This window comes from Phaethon lepturus, unplaced genomic scaffold (assembly GCF_000687285.1).
Source record: "Phaethon lepturus isolate BGI_N335 unplaced genomic scaffold, ASM68728v1 scaffold42070, whole genome shotgun sequence".
NCBI classification, from domain to species: Eukaryota; Metazoa; Chordata; class Aves; order Phaethontiformes; family Phaethontidae; genus Phaethon; species Phaethon lepturus.
In genome coordinates this window covers 18,487-41,679 of record NW_010513405.1, presented here as the reverse complement: position 1 = coordinate 41,679, position 23,193 = coordinate 18,487, and the positions used below count along the sequence as shown (strand labels likewise).

The 23,193-nt window shown below is 37.0% G+C and overlaps 1 protein-coding gene across 1 annotated transcript in view; it reads right to left on the bottom strand.

The window, feature by feature from the left end:
- PER2 (period circadian clock 2) overlaps nt 1-23,193 on the bottom strand; it is a 40,566-nt gene that overhangs the window by 5,529 nt on the left and 11,844 nt on the right. Inside the window, exons 4-19 of the mRNA XM_010290027.1 lie at nt 20,439-20,593; nt 19,819-19,940; nt 17,993-18,194; nt 16,363-16,414; nt 14,877-15,019; nt 14,456-14,534; nt 9,783-9,889; nt 9,009-9,162; nt 8,480-8,588; nt 7,955-8,086; nt 6,390-6,483; nt 5,495-5,651; nt 5,285-5,412; nt 3,493-3,666; nt 2,965-3,225; nt 780-1,621 (exon numbers count right to left, since the gene is read on the bottom strand). Coding sequence (XP_010288329.1) covers nt 780-1,621; nt 2,965-3,225; nt 3,493-3,666; nt 5,285-5,412; nt 5,495-5,651; nt 6,390-6,483; nt 7,955-8,086; nt 8,480-8,588; nt 9,009-9,162; nt 9,783-9,889; nt 14,456-14,534; nt 14,877-15,019; nt 16,363-16,414; nt 17,993-18,194; nt 19,819-19,940; nt 20,439-20,593 — 2,911 coding nt within the window. The remainder of the gene's footprint in view (nt 1-779; nt 1,622-2,964; nt 3,226-3,492; nt 3,667-5,284; nt 5,413-5,494; nt 5,652-6,389; nt 6,484-7,954; nt 8,087-8,479; nt 8,589-9,008; nt 9,163-9,782; nt 9,890-14,455; nt 14,535-14,876; nt 15,020-16,362; nt 16,415-17,992; nt 18,195-19,818; nt 19,941-20,438; nt 20,594-23,193) is intronic.

Sequence of the window (23,193 nt, the reverse complement as noted above, 5' to 3'; positions counted from 1 at the left end):
TTCATTTCTCTGTTCTCCCTTCATTCATCTCTCCTAGGATCAACATCGAGATTATTAGGTAAAATAAATCATCTGGAAACTAACCAGGGAGGAAAGATTAACGCGGAGATCTAAATGTTCCCCACAGTGTTGGAAACAAACATTTTCTGAAGTTTTTCCTTCCTCCTCCTTTATAACTTCTAATGTAGATACATGCTTGTGACTCACTGCACAAAGAAACTCATCTATTAGCTGCTAGCATCAACACTAACAATGCTTTTTACTGACTAATTGCAGTAGTTTAGATCTCAGACATGCCTAAAAGTAAAAGCCACCCCTTCCAATGCCTGAATTCCTTTCATCTGCAGTGAACCCAAGTTCTACATTGTAACTGCACCATTAGACGCAGATGCAGTTACAAGTCACAGCACAAGAAAAGCAGGAGGGAAGAAGAAGCCAGTCTAAAAAGTTTAGGTTGCAACTCCATCCCATCAGTGACTTACCATTTACAAAGATACTCTACGATGCCTTTAGAAAAAAAAATATTAGTCTACATATTTCTGTCATAAAAACTTTTATGGACATACTACTTCACGTGAAGTTTCTGTAAGGTTATTTCAAATTTGCAGGAGCCAGGAAATAAAAAAACCAAACTGAAATTACTAAATAGCTCAGCATAGTTTCAGTGCACCAAATAAAACAAAAATAAAGTTATGGTCTGCAAGTAATAATATTAACAACTTCAGATACATTCAAGAACGTGAAGACTTAAAAAACCCCACAACCATCAGCATACTTACTGGTAAGGATCCCTTTCCACTACAGTTATCAGTCGTCATGATTTTTGCTCCTTCCTCACTTAAAGCTCCATGTAAGCCCGCAGCAGCTCCACTGTCAGCAGTTTTTGTGGTTTCTTCTAACTGTAGAAGATTCAGAGGAGAACTGCACCTTGACTGGAACAGAGGTGGTGAGGCCTGGTCTTGAGGACCCACTGACTGGGGAGTGCAGGAACGGGATGGCTCATTTCGTGGCTCTGTGACAGGAACCTTTTCACTCTCTGCTGGTGGATTATAGTGGAATGGCTGTGTTGGAAAACACGCCTGTTGTGGGAAAGGGCTGGGTGTAGCAAATGGTGGCTGTGTCGGAAACACTGTCTGTGAAGAGAAAGTGGAATGGGCAGGGAAGTTGGGTTGGCTGTGGTAAAGTGTTTGAGGTAAGTTATTGTTCATCTCTGGGTAGACGTAGTTGGGGAGCACAAGAGCTACAAGGGGTGTCATGAGGGGTGCAGGGAACTGGGATGGTTGCATAGGGCAGGTATTTCCAGAGTCTGGCAACTGATTAAAACCAGAGAGTGAAGTCTCAGGAGCTGGTGGCACAGTCCCTGCTGCTGGAAAAACAGGAAGTGGATATGCAGGCATAACAGTGGGAAAAGACATCGCTGAATAGCTCGCTTGTGAAGTGTCTGATGGTGACCAAGCAGTAGTATTTAAACCTTGAAGAGGGAACCGATGAGGGAATTTAGTTCCAGAAGTTGTACTGTCCGAAGACTCCTGTGGTTTAATGCGCTTTGATTTCCTGTTCTTTCCACTTTTTTTCCAAGGCTGATCCATTCCAGAAGTGCCATTCCTTTGGCCACGGCCACCTGCGAAAAGAAACCATCAGGAAGGATCCTACTCGCAATCTGATGAATCCCTTTCACCTTGTCATCCATAGAAGTTGCTCAAAACCACAGTTCTGGACTTAGCCTACCCAAGTGGAAGCATTCGGAAAGGGGTTAGGTTCACTTTTACCTCTAGCCCAAGAGCTGAGCTAACTGGGCAGTGAAAACCATGCTGACATATGGAAGAGAAGAGAGCAGCAATGGATCAGTTCAGGCTCGAATGTGTTTCCCCAAACAGCACAAAGCTGCAAAACAGCGGATCCCAGGGCGGCAAAATTCTAAATACTCCAGCAATTACAATGAAAGCAATATGGGATGTGAATGAAAGCATATTTCTAGATAGTTAAGGTCATGCAGTTCCATAATTGAAAGTGTGGGGATAATAAGCAAAAGAAGAGAAAGTACACATAAAGAAAATAATTTCCTGAGGGGAAAAAAGCATGCAACCTTTACAACTCTTCCCTAGGTGAAGGCTGTCAGTTCATATGATTACAGACATGAGGAAATCCATAAAATATTTTCTAGCACTACAAGCTGCTCAAACTTTTAGTTTGTCTGTTTAGATAGGCTAAAAGTTTATCAAGTATAAAGAATGCAAGGGGACTAAAGGGTTCCAGAACGGGTTTCCTAAATCAAGGACCTGCAAAACTATTTAAATAAAAAATGAAAGATAAGAATCTGCAAAAAATGCTTAGTAGCACCTGACTTTTGTTCCAAGTCAAATCAGGACTGAAATGGGAACAAAGTCAGATCAGTATCAAGCATTTCTGAAAATGCCATCTGGAGTCCCTAGTCCTAACAATCAAAACAATCTCACTATTACAGCTAGTCTGTGCCAGTGCCAGTTCCATCCCACTGATCACATTATTAACTTAAAAGGCAACCAAAGAATTATCAGATTGTTTCACCAATTACAATAGTGGAATGGGAGAAATTGTATGTAAAAGAAAGTGGCTGAAAACAAAACCACAACCCTGAAAAAAGACAGAAGGAAAAGCAAGGGAATACAATCATAGATACAGTAAAGCAAATATGCTAAAGCATGGTTTTTGTCACATGAAAGTAGATGACAATAATAGTATAGTGAACAGATAAACACCAAAACATTAGTTACTAAAATGTCAGTTATTATATTAATAGCTATATTCCACTCTCCATCTTCAAGCAAGATCTATCAGTAAGAATTTTTCTCTGGACTTCAAAAATAGCATGCAACTGTCACTATTTACAGTCGCCCCACAATACAGCTAAAAATGGAAATGCCCTCTCAACAGAATTTACTTCCTATATAAATACAAGTTTTATCGCGAAAACTATTGCCATACCACGTTCACCAGGCCGTCCTTTTGGTTTATCTTGTAAGTAGTAATTACAGTGGGACTGAAAAATATTAAATCTCTTGATTTCTTTAAACTTATTCAAAAAGCTCTGCTCCTCTTTTTGCGTATGCACTGCAAGGACTTCCTTTGTAAGCCCCAGTTTTTTAAATGGCTCCTTTTCTTGATTTACATGTGCAGAGCTGGATGGAGGGGCAAGAAGTTGGCCATCCAAGAGTTCTGCTCCACTTGGACCATCTTCTATCATTTCTACAGAAACAGGAGGAAAAAAATAAATCAAGATGAAGCAAAAAAAGCTCTGTATATGCATTTTTAAGCTATTACAATTCTGTAATAATTTTCCTGGGAGTTCAAGGTACAAATTCTGTCCCTATTTATTCAATTTCCATAGGAACATTTTAGCTGTAAGAAAACATAAATCACAAGTAGATACTAGCTGTTCACATGGCTGAAGTTTAAATTTGCTAGCAATCACCATTTTGGAGAAAATTTATTAGCAAAAAAAAAAAATCATACCTAGTTCAGGTTGTGGTTTTTTGTCTCCAACATGAACAATGGTGCTACTGTAGCTGCACTGACTTGTGAGAGAGACAACACTTTCAGGCTTGCCAGGTAGAGCCAAAGATGTTAAGTGAGCACCAACCACTGGGGGACCATTTGGTTTACCAGATGCCTTCAACACAGCAGGATCTAGAAATAAAAAGAAGTAAAGTTGTAGTTTACTGAACATAAATAAGAGCGAATGCAAGTTATATGTTGCTAGGCGCTCTATACAGTAGAAGCTGCACTGTGCTTGACAAGACACAAAATGAATATTTCACTGCATGCATTCCACCAAGAATGTTTTAGGAGTAGAACGACTTCTGAGCAACCAAATCCAATCCTCTACTTTCACATAGAGCCAAACCAAATCTTTTCAATGAGGGGCTTCTTGCTCTTTCCTGGCCTTCACTCTTCTTTCATGACACAATTTTGGAAGAAAGTTTCTAGCCCGTTCCATCCTAAGATTAAGTCCCACCCAGCTCTCATTTGTTGTACACTAATCTCTGTCATTAGCTGGTTATCCTAACAGCTTTGCTCTGAGCATCCACTGAATTCTCTCACCTAAAATATATACACAATAATCCAGCAGAGGTCATACCACTGCCTCATAAAACAGCATTAAAGCATTCCTCCTCCACTAGGAATACTTGACACAACACATATTTAAGACCTAAAGTTTGCCTTTTTCCCCAAGTATGCTGGTGGCTTTGCTGTTCTTGGCCATCAGTGCACCAAAAAGCTAGTGAACCATACCTTCTCCTGTCAACTAGAACTGCATAGACTCCACATAACAGCAGAAATTGTGTTCCTAATTGCATGATGCTAGTTCCACCATTTCTTCCTTTCTAGTTCTCAAGGCATTCAAATTCCTTCTACAGGATGCTTTGTTCCTATGTATAGTGATACCTTCCAATTTGATTCTAAAAGCTGCGTTAGAACTTCTTTTTGAAGCTCATCAAAAGGCAGTATAGACAAGATCATTCCCAAGACCAATGTTTGAGAAACTCTACTACAAACTTCCCCTCCAGCCTCATATAATGACAAGGTTGAATCAGCAAATGCCTCATTTACGTGTAGTGCTTTATCAATCTCACAATTCTGGTACTAACCGAACAGTTACTTACTTTACTTTAGCTTCGCATCCAGACAGGGGCCGTATCAAATGCTATACTTAAGTCCTAACAAATTAAGTTAATGTTTTTGCCTACAGCAGGTTTTTTAGATAGCTATCCTCAATAATCCCAGTCTTTTATTCTCATGGCTGGACATTCCTTTCAAATGGGTTCTTGTGCCTCACACAACACTGCGAGCAGTCTGATGCTGCATTTTACCCTCTCTTGTTCCCCGCCTCTGCTTTTTTTTTTTTTAAAATGTCCAAAACGGAGAAACAGAAGTCTAACATGCATATTTTTGTTGCAATTAATTAGCCGACAGGTTCTTCAGCTGGCTCTTCCTACAAGTCCCAACTGTGAAACAAACTTTTTACATTTGATAATGATTCAAGTACTAAAACTCAAAATCCTGTTGTATTTTGTACTGTATAAATAAGTTTACTGCATCTACAATCCACATAGTCAATCGGGTACTCAGTATTTTGATTGTAGGGAAGGTTTTCATGTTAAAAGTTAGATCACCAAACACCTAACACTGAGAAAACAGCTATGAGGTCATGCCTAAGCTACACTTGTCATTATTCTGCAAAGAAGTAACATCCAGCTGGCTGCTAGCAAAAATCAGTCAAGAAAAAGCTGTGATGTAGAGGTACCTCCCAAGGGCTGTATAGCATTATCAGCTGGTTTTTGCTCATGAACTCCAGAATGCAGTGATGCAACACCTGATGAAGGTTCACATTTTCTTTTTGCTGTACCAGGCACATTACAACTCTCCAAGTACCTAGAATACACATTTAATATTATTAAATCATTGTAAGTCTTAAGTCTAGAGGTTGAGAGTAATTTATACACTGGTTGCTTACCTGATGACACTGTCCAAACAGCTAATCTGTTGATAAGAATATACGGGTTGTTCTTTCCAAGCCAGCTCTTCAGTAGTCACACTTTTAGGAGGAGCTGTTACTGCAGTATCCTTTCCCACTACATCTTTCACCTGACCACCAGGACCATTTTGTTTTTCTGGGAAGAAAGATACTGCTATTATGCAATTGTGGTATTAAATCCTTGTAAATTCCCCTAAAAGCAACAGCAAATGTTCTCATTTATACATATTTCTTAACAGGTCACAAGTTAATTGCTGTAAAGCAAGATGTTTGTGCACTAATAGATGAACATGAAATACTTTCCTGTCCTTATGGATTCTTGGAGGTGTGAAGTTTAGTTAGGTTGATGCATATGGATCCAGAGGGAACAGATATTATGGTTACAAGAGAATGGATATCATTAGAGTTGAAACACACTCAGTATGAGGACAACTCTAGTGCCCATAAGTTATAACAAATTATTAGAATAATAACCTATTAATGCATGCAGAATTTAAAATTTCATTAGTAAGAGTTTAATTTATCCACTTAAATTCCTGAGGTTACACCATAAACAGGAAAGACAACATCCATAACATTTTTCTCCACCTAACAGAAAAGATGTTTGACTTGTATGAAAACTAGGTACTTCGAAACAACAGCTTTAGGACATGCCTTAACTGTGTGTTACACCATTATCAATTCAGACATAGCTGAACACAATATTTTCCTGAACACAGTGGAGTGACACAGGACAATAAAATTTTAATTTATAAAAATGCTGTCTTTATGCATTGATTAGAACCGAAGTAGAAAAAAAAAAAAATCCCACTGTCATATTAGATGAGGCACCAGCACAATAGACTAATACTTAATTAACTTGCTAATGTCTTACCTGCAAAAGGCTCTCTCTTATATTCCAGTTTTGCTTTATTGCCAGTGAAAATATGTTGTCCTTTATTTTTGACCTTACAGGCATCTTGACTAATCTCCTGAAAGTAGGTCATTAGGAAGAGTTATTACAAAATTCTGGCATAAAAAAAATCGTGTATAGCAATTCCTCAGTAAGCCAAATCGAACCTTAGTCAATCTCTACCTTACAATTAGTCTGATCACAAGAGAAATTCGAATGTACAGAATTTTATTGTGCAGCAGCAGAATTTTGGTAATTGGAAAAAGAAGAAATTTGAAGTATGTTTCTTGTACACAATCACTCTATTTTGTTTAATATGGGTGAAAGACCTGGAGAAGAAAATATAAAGGTACATTACAAAGAAGACTTCAGAAAAAAAAACAGTATTGCTTGGCAAACAAAATATTGCTGCCAAGACTGAGAACTTTTTGTGCTAGAAGTTAGCACTGACAGGGTGTTATAGAACTATAAGAGTCTTCACTATCTATGGAAATAGCAAAGGAAAGAGAGGTATCCATTTCCCTCAAAACCAAGATCTCCTTAAACATGACTGCATAGCTCTGAAATAAGTTATCTGTTAAAAAAAAAAAAATGCAGAGACTTAAGCCACTAGTGTTTAATGACTGAAAAATCAGGAAAGTGACCACCTTGGCAAGAGCAGCAGTCTGCCATGCCTGATCACAGCATGATTTGGGAGAATTAGCCTATAAGCAATATAACCAAATAAAGGAAAAACTTGGCTTTCAGAATTAAATGCAACTCTGTGAGCTACAACAAATTTGGGAAGAACAACAGGAAAGCCAAAATGACTACAGATGTTAAAAGGCACAGTTCCTTTGACTGCATCCACATTCAGTACATTACTGTCCATCTGATTTACTTTGCCTGTGGAATAGTTCTGTTAAGCATAGGCACAAACTTAATGTTACTGTTTTGTTCAGACTAATGGAATTTAAAAAGTTACATCTCACTATTAACTAGATGTAGCAATAGCCCAATCTACGGTAAAGTTAAGTTTTAAGCTCAAAAATTTTTTTATTTTATTACTTTCAATTTATTTCATTCCATATTATATAGTGCATTTTTGCAACATAAAAAGTTATCAAGGTCAAGCTATCACTTGGTTATGCGGGTATTACTGCATTTTATCTTCTTAGTTTCATTTGGAAAAACAGCAGTTTTCGTTTGGAAAAACAGTAATTACAGACTTTCCCCTCCCAGAAGAAACTACTTTCAAATATCCAGCTGGTTTTCCCAGAAACACAGCATGGAACATATAACACACTGTACAGGTTTAAATTCTTTACACACACCAACTTTCATGCCCATAACTGTGCCTCAATACCCTGAGACTTCATCTACACCAGAAATGTTTATTGCCCTACACAGAAAGGTTTTTTCCATGTTAAACAGAAAAGAAAGAAAGATGACTTTTTGGCCATACTTTCTTCCAAACCTAATTTGAAAGAGTTCTGCTAAAAGTAAAAAACCCCACTTCTACTAGTTTGTTTTGTGCCACATACTTGAATAAGAAAACCCAAACCTACTGGTTTATCCTTATGAGTGTCTTCATTATTATTTCCTGTGCTGTCACTGGAGGAGGCCACACTCATTAAGTGTTCATGTGAACCATTGCTACCTAGACTTCCATAGCCACTGGATCCACTGTTGTGTACAGGCTGTTAAGAACAACAACAAAAAATAATATACACACAAATATATACATCTCTTAGCACACCTGCTTTAAACAAAACTGAAATTGTTACCAGTGATTCCATGTAAACAAAAAAGAATTTATTTTAGGTTTGGTGGTTGGTTTTGTTTGTTTGTTTGTTTTGTTTGTTTGTTGTTTTGGAGAGCACTCCATAGCTGCATGAAATACTTAAAATACCAGTTGGAGCTTTAACATACTTCAGCAAGTCTTGTCCGGTAATCATGAGTGTAAGTAATTTCCAGGATCGTAGCCAGAAATTCCAGTACAGTAGTAGACAGCTAAACAAAATGTCACATGAAGATAAATGCCCTTTATTCAGTGGGAAATGAAAAGGGTAACATTCAAGCACATGCTGTACCTGCAATAATAGCCGATATATTTGCTCAGTGATTTCCTGAACACTAGGATGAAGGATTCTATCCTCTGTATAGTTGGGAGCGGCAAAGACATCTTCATTTAAGGGACCCCTGCATAAATCAAACATATCCCAGCTCGTTACAAATGCAAGTACTTCAATCACAGAGAGAGCACAACTTCAATTTACCATCCATATATAGTAAACAGAATCTGATGCTTATTCTACTGCATCTACAGCCTTTGAATCTGACAAAATACATACACTTACTCACTTTGAGAACAACTTTCTTCTTCTGAAGCAACTCTTGCCAGTATTGGCAGAATTTGAAGGACTTCAAATTTCTTTTTAAAGCAGTAACTACATCACAAACCTCAAATTTAAAAAGGACGCAATTTGTATGTGTGGGGTTTTTCCCCCCCCCCAAAAAAAATCCCTTACGTCTTCCTTAAGGATCACTCCCCCAAGGGGAGGGGAAATAAAAATAAATTAAGAAAAAAAATCTTAAAGTCCCAACAGTTTATTGACTTACGTCCTAACTTTGTGTCTTCCAATAATAAATGAAACTTTTCGACTCCAAGGGTTGATGAAACTGGACCAGCTAGTGTCCATGGTTATATAATCTCCATTTCTAGTGCAAAACCTGATTGGTGAATAATCAAAAGGCTGTCCTCCACACTGAAGTACTGCAATTAACGATTCAAAAAGAAATGTCAGATTAATATTTGAAAAATTCTACTCAATGATTAAGGATTTTACAATGAATTGCAAAAAAGGAAGATGATATTTGAAGGAACAAATACCAGATATGTCTATACATTTAGAAATGCTGGGCTACCAGAATAAGCAGACCTTCATAACTTACCGAACTATGTCAAGAAAATCACCTTCAGAACACAACCAGCTAAAGATGACTGAAGAAACAACTTTACATTTTCAAAGTTTAACAAGTTAACATTGCCAGAATGGCTCTTATTTTCTTCTCTGTGAAATAAGAAAGACTACCAGTTTAAAGTATGACGACTTCTATCATTGCATTATTAATAAAATTTTCTTTATGTATGAAAAATTCATTTACAGTCAATGTTTACAGCAGACATATATGCTTTATATCAAACACAAAATTGAGTGATTTCTCATTTTCATCTATTTGCATTAAGAATCAAGTTGTAAAGGATTCAGTATTTACTTGCAGACAAGTCCATAGTTACAATTAATTTTCACCTCCTACTTGCTGAGGTCTCTGTAGTCATTATTAACTTTTAGAAGAAAAACTGTATTTCTGCCACAGTAAGAGATTACATACTTTTTTTGTGAATTGCTAGCATTAAGGGTCTGTCATTTGGGTGAAGATGCACCAAGACCGGTGTTCCTATTAAGTCCTGAGGTAGGTATCCCAACAGAGGTACTGCTCTGGGGAAAGAAAAACACAGAAAAAAAAAAAATCAAGTGGAATAAATGTATATTTAATCTTAAAAATGTTTCCATTTTAAGGTTTTTTTGCCCTTTTTCCTATAGAGAGAATGAATAATTTTAATTTTAAATTTGGGGAAATAGCAGTGCCAACTTAATAGCAGCAGTATTTTTTTAACAAGGGCGGTTTTGTTTGTTTGTGGGGTGGTTGTTTTTTGGTGTTTGTTTGGGGTTTTTTTTGTAACTTCACAAAACAATGTGATCAGACCAAAACAAGGAGTCTGCTACAGCAGTTCTGTCTTTTCTACGCTGCCTAGCTCTACAGGGTAAATACTTACTCTAATTTTAAAAGAGTATTAATAAAGTTTAATCTTGTAAAACTCTCAGGAAGGTAAATAGTCCCTCAATCTGTGGGCTGCAAGCCAAGGCTAAGGATCACAGGATTATTATAGCTGAACTAGCAACAAGGTAGTTGACTAGGACTCAAGAGAACTTTCTCACAGGCAGGTTAAGAGTTCAACCCATAAAGGAGCTGCAAGGAGGCAAGCCTATTAATTAAAATAGAGAATTAGAAGTAATGCTATTGAGTTCCTGCACATTGTCAATGACCACTTATTTATGCAATGAAATAATTTTCATTGATCACTTAAAGCATTCATACGAATGAGAAAGAGCAGAAGTTCACAACTGTCAGTTTGCACCTTACCCTGAAAGATAACTACCAAAAACATGCTTTGGAAAAAAAAAAAACCACCAATGCACTAAGGCAATACTAGTCAGTAATGTTTAAGAAGCTACCAAATGCTCTGTAAAAAAAGCTACCAACAACTCATCTCGTAAACTCAAAGCTCTGTATACTTCCCCCCCAGCCCCATTCACTGACAAAGGCCCAGGACCAGAAGCTTAGCCACAGTGCACCACAGACACAGGATCTGTTTTGGTTTGGAACACAAAAGCGTTATGGGACAATTGCCTCCAACATTGCACCTTCCAATAACCCGCTGGAATCAGATCAGGCTCCCAAAACATCAAACATAGCCTTCTGGCAAAGAGGCCGAGATATTCAGGGGAAAATGAGGATAGCAACTAATACCTTATTATTGAAGCAATTCATTATTTAATGAGTCTTAAAAGCTTGTAGATGATCTAAAGCAACAACTTTACAAAGCTGAAACTGGCATGAAACTCATAACAAATTGTATCATTTTGACACACTGACATTTAAGAATGCTGTCATGTTCAAAGCACATAAATTCTGCTACTAGAGGAGTTTAAAATACCAATTTAAAATACAAATTCAGCTCTGAATGACTTCAGTTAGGACTTCATCAAATAACGTTGTATGAAGCAGAAGAAAACATGAGGTTTTGTTCACACTGTTCCTATTCTTTGCCACCTGCTGTATGTAAGCCTGGCAAACTCTATGCTTGTTTCTGCTGCAACAGAACACCTACCCTAAAAGGAATCAAATTTTAAACTGTTATTTATTAACCTAGTTATAAAGAAAGATGCAAATTCAGGGACTTCTATTAAAATAAAAATTTCCTACACATTTTTATACTGATTTGAAGATCCCTGGAAAAGTCAGGGTTCTAAAACATAAAACCATTGAGTAGAGACTGCGCTGGGCTCCCCTGTTCCAATGCAGAGGAGGCAAAGGAATGATCCAGGAACTTTCTGTAACTACTGGAAAGAGGAGTTACAGAGTTAAATTTTCTTGCTGTTGCCAGACAATAAAACTATGGGCAATGGCCACAGATTGTGGTCTAGAAAGCTTATGCTGGATGTTAGGAAAAGCTTTTTAACAAAGTGAGCAGTGCAACACAGTAACAGTTTTCAATACAGATTATGTAATCTCTGACCTTGGAGGTTTTCAGGCATTACTGCAACAAGGTCACAGCTGACTTAACCTAGAACTGGGCAGTGGTTTCATTTCAAGCAAAAGGACGTCACCATCTCTGGAAGTATTCAAAAAACATGTGGATGTGGCACTTCAGGACATGGTTTAGGGGGCATGGTGGTGTTGGGTTAACAGTTGGACTTTATGATGTTGAAGGTCCTTTCCCACCTTAGCGATTCTGTGATGGAACAGAGACCTCCATCAATCCCTTCCAACCAGCATTTCTGTGAGTGTATTATGCTATATTTGAGAACACTTAATTTACTACCTACCAGAGGCAGTACCTCAGCATCATTATGCTTCCTTATAATGAATAACTCAAAATCATTTAGAGTTTAACTTAATAAACTCATTTTATGAATGCAAATGCACATATGGCATAAGCATGGCTGATGAGGAAAGGCAGCAAGTTTGGTTTGTGTTTTATAGAATGACATTTAAAGTGTCAAAACAACATGAATAAAAGTCCCTGTATTTTTATTACAAGTTAAACAGGAAACTGCTTTAAATTCATTTACTAAGATCACTCCACTGTGAACTGTATAGAACTCCTTACACCCATCATACACATCAAGTATCAAACACATTTCAAAGACAAAGATATACAAGAATTATCCATTTAATTTCAGGAAAATATTTATTTTTACTTAACAGGTTCTCTGCAGAGATCCACTGCAGAGTTAGGACAAATAAGCATCTTTTCAACCCATGAACACATACTGATTACAGAATTAACTTTATTTTATGCAAGTCAGGCAACAGTTTCAGCATTATATTATGAACAATTCTCACTCAACAGAAGGTGTTAAGTTGTATATTTTTAACTATTAGACTCAAATTTCTCTAAGAATCTATTGTTTTGTGTATTCCACCTAACCCTGGAGAGCTTAAGAGTAATAAACCCTATGCATATGCATATCTTGGTAAACATTTATCTGGCTGCCAATGCTCTCAGGACTTAAATAATTAAAAGCAAAATAACCACACAGATCACAAGAACAAGAATAAATGAAACAAAGTCCTAATATCAGACCAAGATGTAATCAGCCCTCACTGAGTGTTCAAAAATGTTAGCTGAGAATAAGTGGTAACACCAGACTAACAGGAAAAAAAGCTTCCATAGTAGCTACAGAGAAGGGATTTACCATACTCTCTCCACCCAAGCTCAAGAATAAGGGCAAAGCTCTCCATTCAGTAATCATGACATTTCTGTTAAGTGACTAACTGGAAATAAATGAGCTGGGGTGCATGGAAGAAAGAAAGCTTTACATTGTGCCATTATCTTATTTGAAAAGATAAACCCACCTCACAAAGTTGCAGTTGGCTTGGAACATGTGTGGGAATGAAGGAGAGATTAAAAAAAAAAAATCCATGAAGAGGACAGAACTAAGTAGTTCTTTTATCAACTTAAGCTGTTTAGAGAAACTGTATAACACATACCATATAAATCATACTGCATGCATGCTGCAGTAATACTAATGTGCATGACCTCTCTGCAGATAAATTGTCTCAACAGTCAAACAGTAATTTACCTTGTTGACTCTCACTTAGCCAAACTTCTCAATAACCTCCTTTCCCCCACTCCCTCTCTCTTCTGCTGTAGTTAAAGATTTTGCCAAGAGCAGCCTATTTCTTCAGAAAACAGGAAGATATCCACCCAAACGATACCACAAAAATCCAAAACTGTCCATTTTACTGCTACGCTGTCTGCAGACGTCCTCCCCACCTACACCTACAAAGAAAATCTTAGCACTCTTAGAATGCTTAAAACATGAGGAGGGGAGAATCTCAGAAGCTTGTGTTTTCAACTTAGGAACAAGTAAATTCTCTTGTCAAGTCTTCAAAACACTATGATATTCCAAAGCGCATCCCTGTCTTAAACACTCGTTGAGATCATTGTCTCCTCCTCAGCCAAGTACACTAACACTGAAGGAATATCTTCCATTCTTTTCAAAGACCCCATGTTTCACCTAAACATCCTTTGAAAGGCCCCAGGCAAAAGCGATCCAGAAGACTAAAGGAAAGCTTGGTTTACACCTTAGTTCCTGAGCCTCTATGTATGCCCTAAGATCACAGGCAGCATATTTGGTTCTACTCTGAAATGTGAATGCTTACTCTAATCAGCTCCCATGACTCTCAAAGCAATGTGAAGTCTTCAGCCAGTATAATTTGAGCAGTTTTTGTATACAGACAACAGCAAAAATTATGAAGACTTAAAATTTTTTTAAGATTTTATGTTACATTTAAAAGACACACCTCTAGTTGTAGCTGGGCCAGCAGCAACAGAAGCGTTTTGTTTGTTATTAATTGGATCAAACTTTAAAAAAAAAACCCTAAGTTTCATACAGGTAATGACTGTTAGTACAGGAATTTTCCTGACCATGTGTTTCATTGAATTTATGTCCACATTTGCCCCAGATGGAAGGAAAATGGAAGAACAAGTTGTTAGCAGGCAAATAGTTCTCCACGTAAATACCACAGTGTAACGTGTTTTCATGCTTAGTGAAAATTGGGGGATGTACTTTTCTCAGGTTAAACACTCTTCAGTGGTCACATAATTTTTAACCCCACACAGACATCTTAATTAAATTCTAAAAATACCTGTAAAGATACTGGATAACTTGCTTATCAGTAAATTGAAAGAGAGTATTTTTTTTGTAAGTTACCTTTCATCTACATCCTGGAACAAACAGGTTGGTGTGTGCGTAGTTGTAAAAATTCTTTTGTCAGGAGGAATTCTGGGTGCTGAAAGAAAAATAAAAGCAGATTAACAAGTGGGGTTTTTTTGCATACATAAAATACTTCAAACTACATGTTTCCATTAAAAACTGAGTAAAGTCTAAAAGTCTGTCTAAGAGCACATAGAAAAGCAGCTTGCTAGCTCACAGTCTCTCAGCAAGGGCAGAGAACACCACCAATTATCTTTCACTTTAATAAAACTGGAGATCACTGGCAGTAACTCATATAGTTGGCTTTCTTAGGCTGAAATTCAGTTGTACTACATGGCATGAAAATTCCTGTAGCAGAACATAGAACAGTTCTTACTTTCAGGAAACCAAACCAGTCTCTGTGCATTCAAAGGATTACCTTCGTAACCAGAATGTACTTTTTCTGCGAGCAACACACAGCAAAGCTGGTCCTCTGCTATTTCCGGATCTTGCACTTTGATAAGGTAAGGAGTCATCCGAAATGGGTGGTAGCAAATCTCATTTTCACACTCCTTTCCCGCACTAATAATTAAAACAGAGTTAATTATTTCAACAGATTCATCTTACACTAAAAGTTTTAATTCATGTATTATAATTTCCTCATGACACAAGGACTGCATGATACTCCTAAAACAGCACCCAAGAACTTAGCTTTCTGAATTCTCTTTTTCTGGTAGAAGAGAATCTAATTCTGATGGCATCCTTTGCATACCAACTGCAGTAAAGAATACATTGTCCTCTCTACTGCCTGAAATAAATTGCTTTAAATGGAAATCTGATGTAAAAAGAAAAACCCTCTATGATAGATTAAGTTATTTTGTTGATGCAATAATCTTGATCTGTGACATTATACCCTTCAGAGGAATGAATTTATAGTGGTATTTAATGAAGACCGCTATATCCCCTCAGTTAACATAAAGACCTTGTTTTACTCAATATTTATCCCGATTCAAAAAGAACAAAGACTCAGCAGCTCTTAGCTATACTAACAGTTCAAGGATCCAAAGCATAGTAATAAAAATTACAACCATTTATACAGTGACCAGAAATAAAAAAATTTCAGTTTTAATAAGTTTATAACAGCACAGCTTTAGAAAACTAAAGCTTTCGGAACCAATGTTAGTTGGACAAAAAAAAGTCTGCAGTAACACCAGCAATACCTTTACAGTACATCCAATCCAATGCTCTGGAGTGGTGCATAGTCTCCAGTTTAACATTTACTTGTAACTTAATGATAAGTATTTATTTACTCCAGAAGTAATTAAGTAATAGAATCCACAATTTCTGTTTTTGGAAATGCTACCAGAGAGGCAATAAGCAGCAAGAAATCAAATTGCACAAAGAACATGAAATAAGTTGCCAGCATTTCCTAAGTAAAAGCAACTAAAAGGAGCAGGCACAGGAAAAGAAGGAAGAAAAGCAAAACCAAAGGAATCATGTCATCTAGTAACTGCAGAAGAGACAAGTCAAGTTATCCTTATGTATCTTTCTCTATAGGGCTCTGAGATAAATTTAAGGTTGACATGAGTCTTCTAGAATGAAAGCGACTCTGTAGCAGACGCTGAACAGAACAGCTCAATTAACATGAACTGAAGACTTTCCATAGCAGCAGGAGATACCGTATCAGCTTCCTCTATGGTGCAGAGGTCAATATTCACACTGATTGTATAACTTCCTGAAATCACTTTGCAGTTTTCTCTGTAGCATCTAGGAGTTAATCAACTAGAGGACATGCATATGTTTTGCCTTATGTTCACATTATGGAAAAGAAATTTACATACCATATGGTTCTTACAAAAGTCAAGTATCTTTGTAATGCATGTTTTCATAATATAACACTAAGCTTTATAACATTGTTGTCTTACCTGATGCGACAGAAAAAAGATTTCTCTTCCATGCAATCCTGGGTGGAAGACTCTAGAAATATTAAATGTATTTTATAACAAGTTACAAATTACTATGAGATTATGATATTTAAAACAAAAATTTTTCCTTAAGTGAAAAACTCTTTAAAAATTTTATGTTCCCTGAAGTCTCCGGATGTGTTTGTTAAACAATGTACTTCATAAGCAACTAAACCTGAATACCACTTAGATTCTGAGGCTGGTATGTGAATCACAGCTGCTTGCTTATTAAGCCTTTTACCAAAAACATATCTAAACAGTTATCCAGTTTGAGATATTTACTCTTACCAGCTTTTCCACTGTACTTTATAGTGCTGGTCAAAAATGTTTAATTATCTGGGACCCTAAAATTGGACTTTTTTCCTAGAAAGGCACGAGGGCAGCTAGATCATCAAATCCACTTACCAACTCCTCCCCACACCCCCAAACCTCCAACAAACAAACAAGTATTTTTCATGAAGGCTTCCTCTCACCTTTTAAGTCTATTTCCCTCCTTGTCCAGAGTAGCCACAGACTGATTTTCAAGGCAAGCTCTGGTCTTTCAAAGGCCTTAGTGCACAATACTTTTGGATATTATATTCTATGGCAGCTGATACATGGGACAGTGTGCATAGTTCCACCTACTGCATTTTTGATATTTGAAGCTACACACAAACATAATAAAACTACAGAAAATGTTTCAGGAAAAAAAAATTGCATAATTGAACAATATCTGTAATTAGGATCACATGGTCAGAAATCACCATTGGCCCTTTTTTTGAGCCAGAGATTGGACTAGAAACCTCACAAGGTCCTTTCCAACTTGCTTTATGTACCCATTACTTAGTATATACTTATTGCTAAATGTTTTTTCAGATGAAATATGGTTCACACTCTGACTTAACTTAATAGACTTAGTATACAACAGATTGGAATTGTAAATATTTAGAGAAGATCTTGAATTTCAAGTGTTTGGTTAAAATAGTTGGCAGCTATTTCTCAATTCCTAACAGCTGTAGCTACACTAGTAAAACAATCCTCCCACAAACAAATATCAAGTGCCCTAACATGTCTGATCCTTCAGCATTAGCATGCCTAACATCCAATCTCTATTCTTTTAGCCTTAGAAAAATGGTTATACTTGGTGAATGCATACTGATGTTAGCTGAAGTACATTTTTCTACACTGTGATCAAGGTGTCCAAAATTCAAACCATAACCATTTTAAAAGAAAGGAGGCAAACTATTACACTCCTTATATCTGAAGATAATAAATTTTAAAGAAAAACTATGGTCATTTGACTGCTAGTTAAAGTGGAAAGCAAACCCATTACTCAGCATGAATACCTCTTCATTCATTATTTGGATGAAAGGGGCGGAAGGCCCAATAAACAATGACATTCAGAAGACTTTTAGCCAACAGACAAGCCTTGCTGATTTATAAAATTATGTTATACATCTAGTATTTTTCAGAGATGTTCTAACAATGCATCTGTGTTATACCCTCAAATAGTGACAGAGAAGGATGGAAGGATCTTAAAAGTCAGTCCAAGTATTTGTATTTGCATGACTGAAAGAAGGTCAGAAAAATATCTGCTATTGAGACCACTCACCAGCTCTATTGCAAATATTCCATGACGGTAATCTGTATGGGGTAGTAGAAGTATAGAACACACTGACATCTTGAGGCGCCAAGAACTCCACAAATTTGGCATTTTTAAAATAACCTCTCTTACAGCGGAGAATAGAAGCAGCTTGATCAGAGATGTACAATATTTTCCCAGTAATCAGAGAAACAGCTACAGCAAACATATCCTAAAAACAAAAAATCTCAAATTATTCCTCTATGTATTTCTAAGAAAAACACTTAAGATATAAAGGCATTAATAAGTTCAAAATAAAAATGAAGAAAACAATGTTAAACCACTTCTGTTTAGGGAGCAATAAAATTAATCTGCTTATAAAGTAGACACAGGCAGTAAACTTTGAACTATGCAATAATACACTAGCATCTTACTGGGTTACAAGCACTAAATGACATTGCCTAAAATTTTACGATGCAGAATGAATTTACAAATGAAGAATTAAAGAGTTTCCAGCTATAAAACTGCACATTTTCCTTGTGCTTGTCACAGGCATATTTTAAATTTATGAAATTCAACTGTTCTGTGAAAGGCAGTTTATGTTAGCTTGTCCATCCACTGCCAAATGAAAAAAGTGCTCTAAACCACACAGTAAAATAATGAGCAGACAGGTGGAAAAAAGTCTCACACAGCCATACGCACACTCCACTTATACCATTTCACATTGGTTTTTTTCTTGACACAGAAGAGTTTCCTGCATCATAACCATCAGTGTGCTACCCACTAACACTATACACAAACTTAAGAGCTGTCGTCAGAACACCGATTTCACAAGCTCAGAAGCTTCAGATCAATTGAACAACGTTTATGGTATTTTGGCTGAAGATCTCAGTTGTACTCTAGACTTCCTATTTATTTTACCTTGTAGGCAACCTTTACTCTTCACAGATACAACAAAACCCACCTACTTCGAGCTAGGGAACATCCCCCATCATGTCATTATTGTATTGATTTCAGAACTTCACACATTCAGGCAGAGGCTTCGAGGGGGGAAAAAATACATATAAATAGTGAAAGGTACCCTAATAAGTTCAGATGCAATTTTTTTTTTGAAGACTCCATAAAAGCATCCTAAAGCACTGTGAGTGTGGAAAATAATTTAAAAAAAAAAATAATTCAGACTACCACTTTACTGCTAAAAACTACATTGATCATCATAGCTGTTCTTATCTAGATGAGAAGACAGTATCACTGGATCACACAGTAAGCCTATGCCAGTTACAAAGACTAGACAAATACTACAGAAGAGAATACAACAGTGATTCCAACACTTTCATCACTTTTCAGTCACACTAACACAAAGATCTGGTGAAACATCAAATAATCCCTGCTGATAAGGATAAGGTGAAACAATTCACAGCGTGCCTTGACCAAAATTTGGAAAGTTACTCTCCAACTTAAGCAGATGTTCTAAAATGAAAACTAATGATGTCTTACAGTGCATTATATCACATGTTGAGATATGTCACACCACAATCTCTAAGCATAAGGTACAACTCAGAGGACCAAGAAGTTTAGACTCCTTATTTCCCAACTAACTGACAGAAAAAAAAGAGAAAAGGAAAAAAAAAAAAAACAAAAAAACAAAAAACCAACACAACTTAGATCAAGGTGCTATTGCCCACATTTGCAAAAAAAAAAAAAAAAAAAAATGTTTCTACTCAACATCCCCTGCAAGGCAAAAGCTTATTGGCCTACCTCCCAACTCTTACCCTGTAAAAAGAAGGCATGCCTGAGAATTCCAGTTCTAGCAAACATTTTCAATACACACTGTAGACTTGGGTCATCATACTCACCGCATTTTTCATTATGTACTCTGAGGTTATAGTCTCCACTTCTTCCACCGTGTAAGATGATACATTGAGTCCCGCAGGCTGGGATTCATTAATCATCAACAATTGGTAATACTCCTCATTGGCTATATGAGAACATTAAACAACTTATATTCAGAATTAAAAATCTCATCAGTTAACATGAGACAGCCTAGAATCAGTAAATGGACAAACCCTTTTTTGGCGTAAGCACAGAATGGGCAATTGGGAAACTCCAAATTAGCTTGTCCTCAGTAGAACTTCCTCATCAGTAACCCAAATTTACCCATCTTAATATACCCATATGTGCATCATTTTGGTCTGTTTGACAGTTCAAATAGCATGAAATTCTAAATTGTTTTCAAACTAATTTTCTAACTCAACAAATATCAGTAAAATATCAAGCATCTAGAAAGCTGTTTTAACTCCCAAAGGAACATAAGTTAACAGAGCCAACAAATGGGAACACTGTAAAAACATCTGTTTAGAGAGGTTTTCAAAGATAGCAAATTTAGCTTTACACAGACAACCACATTTAAATTCCTATTTTAAATGTTTAATTTTATCCAGGCTAGCATTATCTAGGTAGTATCATACTTGATTACCTTTAACTTGTTTAATGCTTTTAAGGGCGTATTTCAATGTCGTTAGGACACTAGATTTGCCTTTAATTCTCTTTTCAGAAGGAAGGTGAGCTTTCAGCTCTTGTAATGTTTTCAGCAATTCCTTTTGTGTTTTGGCTTTAGTGGACTGCTCACTACTGTAAGATTAAAGACAAAAAATAAAGCGTCACTTAAGTGACATACCATCCTCATAAAAGCCCAAATATACTCTGACACTTGTCATGTACCTAAATTTGTACAACTAGCCACATTAATTTTAAATTATTCTAGCTAATTTAAGAATTATTGTAAGTTCTGAATGTTGGTACTAAGTACTGGAAAAGTTAAAGATTACCACCACCTGAAGTCTTATTGTAAAATGTACTCTGTATGTGCAACAGTACATATACCCAAGCACCAGACAGCTTTTTTTTTTTGCCAGTCTCCCTCCTCCCTTTTTAGTAGTATTTTCCTTAGTTCCTTTAAAATTCAAACTCATAGAAATGTTCATGGACTTCAAAGGAGAGAAGCAGGAGGTCCATTCAAGTCTTCACCTCCTGTTCGAGCAGGTTCTCATAAGAAAGGTCCCTAAAAAGGGAATGGCAGTGTGAGAGCATCAAGTTAACAAAACAAATGGAGAAATCCTTGGAACAATGTATCCCCGTTAAGCATGGCAATACATTAAAAAAGGAAACTTGACTAAATATGTAGGGTAAAGAATCAGAGGAGGCTGGAGACAGAAATTGCATTCATGTTTCTCAGGTCCATGTTCAGAAGTGCTATCTCAGTGTAGAAGGTCAAACTACAGAGATTATCAGTGCCAACATCAGAAAATTACCGCCTTCCTTTGTAGTTCCTGATATCTCTCTCCATTATTAAGAGCAGCTGACAAAATCAAAAAGGAGGAGAGAAAGAGGTAAGGGAAGGGAGGGGGAAGATGACAAAGATGGGTGGCAGGTGGGTAGGAAGCAGTTAAAATGAAAAATCACCTTGTCTTTCTCATTGGAGTAGATTTTAAAAGCTAATCAGTCACAACAATCAGAGGATTCTACAGCTTTTCTTAAATCTTCCTGAAAATAAAATCTTTCCCATCAAAATGAACATCATCTCTTACCACCTGATTGTCATGGCTGGTAGTGTCTAAGAAGTTACCCTAAGAACCACTGTAGAAAACAATGGTCTTGGCAATTGCACTGTCCTGTCTGAAGTGCTCAATAAAGTGGCTTCAGCTTCCAGGTAATTTTCAAGAGGATTTCTGAACATTTTTCTGGGAAGTTTGAAAAGTTCTTCAGGTAGATCAATCATCTGACAGGTGTTGGGTGTGTTTCACCAAAAACGCTTGGGCAGTGACACAGCTGGCTTGTACTAGAGAATACACATTGTTCTTGTTTACATTACAACGTACTACAAGAAACACAGCAGTCTCTTAATCAGTGGTCATTTTGTACTGAGAAGTAACAGCAAGGGATAAGACAAAAGAGCATAGTACTCCCTTGGGAAACGTTATGTTCATGCTGCATATTAAAATCACATCTACAATGTGGCTTGACAGTTTGGACTGATGCAATCAAACAGGGCCTTGTTAATAGAAAAACTGTCTACGCTGGCAGTAGGGCGGAAAAGCGCGGGGGGGAAATTATGAAATAACTTCGCATACTGCTGTTTTTGTACTGAGTATGCTTCACAAGAGTGGTCAGACCCTTTTGCAAGAATAGAAACCTTTCCAAATTAGTCTACAGCCGCAGCAAATATAGAAGATGGGCCTCCTTGGCAAATCAGTTATAAAAGTCAAAAATGGTTTTCCAAAGATCAGTAGGGTCAAGCACAGCAGCCAACCACAGAGAAGGCTTGACTTGCAGAGTAAGCAAGTTCTATAAAGACAGGAGCTTTCCATTTTGCTTTATGTAGACAGTGAACTGGAAAGGTACCTACAGTCATTAAACTAAGTAGTTAGTTGGTGCCAATGAAGACTAAACATATAGGTTATCACGCTATTTTAGTCTTCTCTAAGATCGTTCTCTAGATATCCTCAGTCTCCCATGCCCAGAAGATGATCAGATTCTGCTCTGTAACCCTCTAGGACTGTGCCTGACAGCTGGGGAAAACGCTGTACCGTCTGGATTCCTATTTATTTCTGAGCAGAGCGCTATTAATGAAATTTAAAATAAAGAGAAATTACAGAAAAACTGTAATAAGTAACCCCCCCGAAAAATCTTGCATTGAAGAAAATGGAATCAATGGGAAAGGAAGCTCAAGAAATGCCTTAAGGTTACTCTGTCGTTGATACTAAGCAACATGAACTCCAGAACACAATTTCCACTTGAAAATACAGCATGGAACAAGATCTCCAGGTGCCTGAAAGGCAGACACAGACAGTAAGTTCATCAAGCACCAAATAGTGTAAAGGGGTCATTTTAATTTAGTACTTCTCTAGGAACTGCATCAGGTGAAAACACTTTCAGGTAGGTACATATAGATAGGGGTCTTAACAGCAGTATGCTATAGCTAGATATCGCTGATCTGCTCAGGATCATATTTTGGTCTCCTGATCAGAATTTGACTTAAAAAAAAACTGAACAAGTACAGCAGGGCACTCTGAAGCGTCCAGATTTGGGCCTTCAATGCCACCAGGTTTCTCAAGGCTATCAGGGTCAGAAGTAGAGTTCATACAGAGGGATTTCTGCAGCTGATGTTGGTTTATCCTTACAAACTTGAGGCTTGAATCCTGGCGAATGGAACACAGGAGAGGCAGATGATA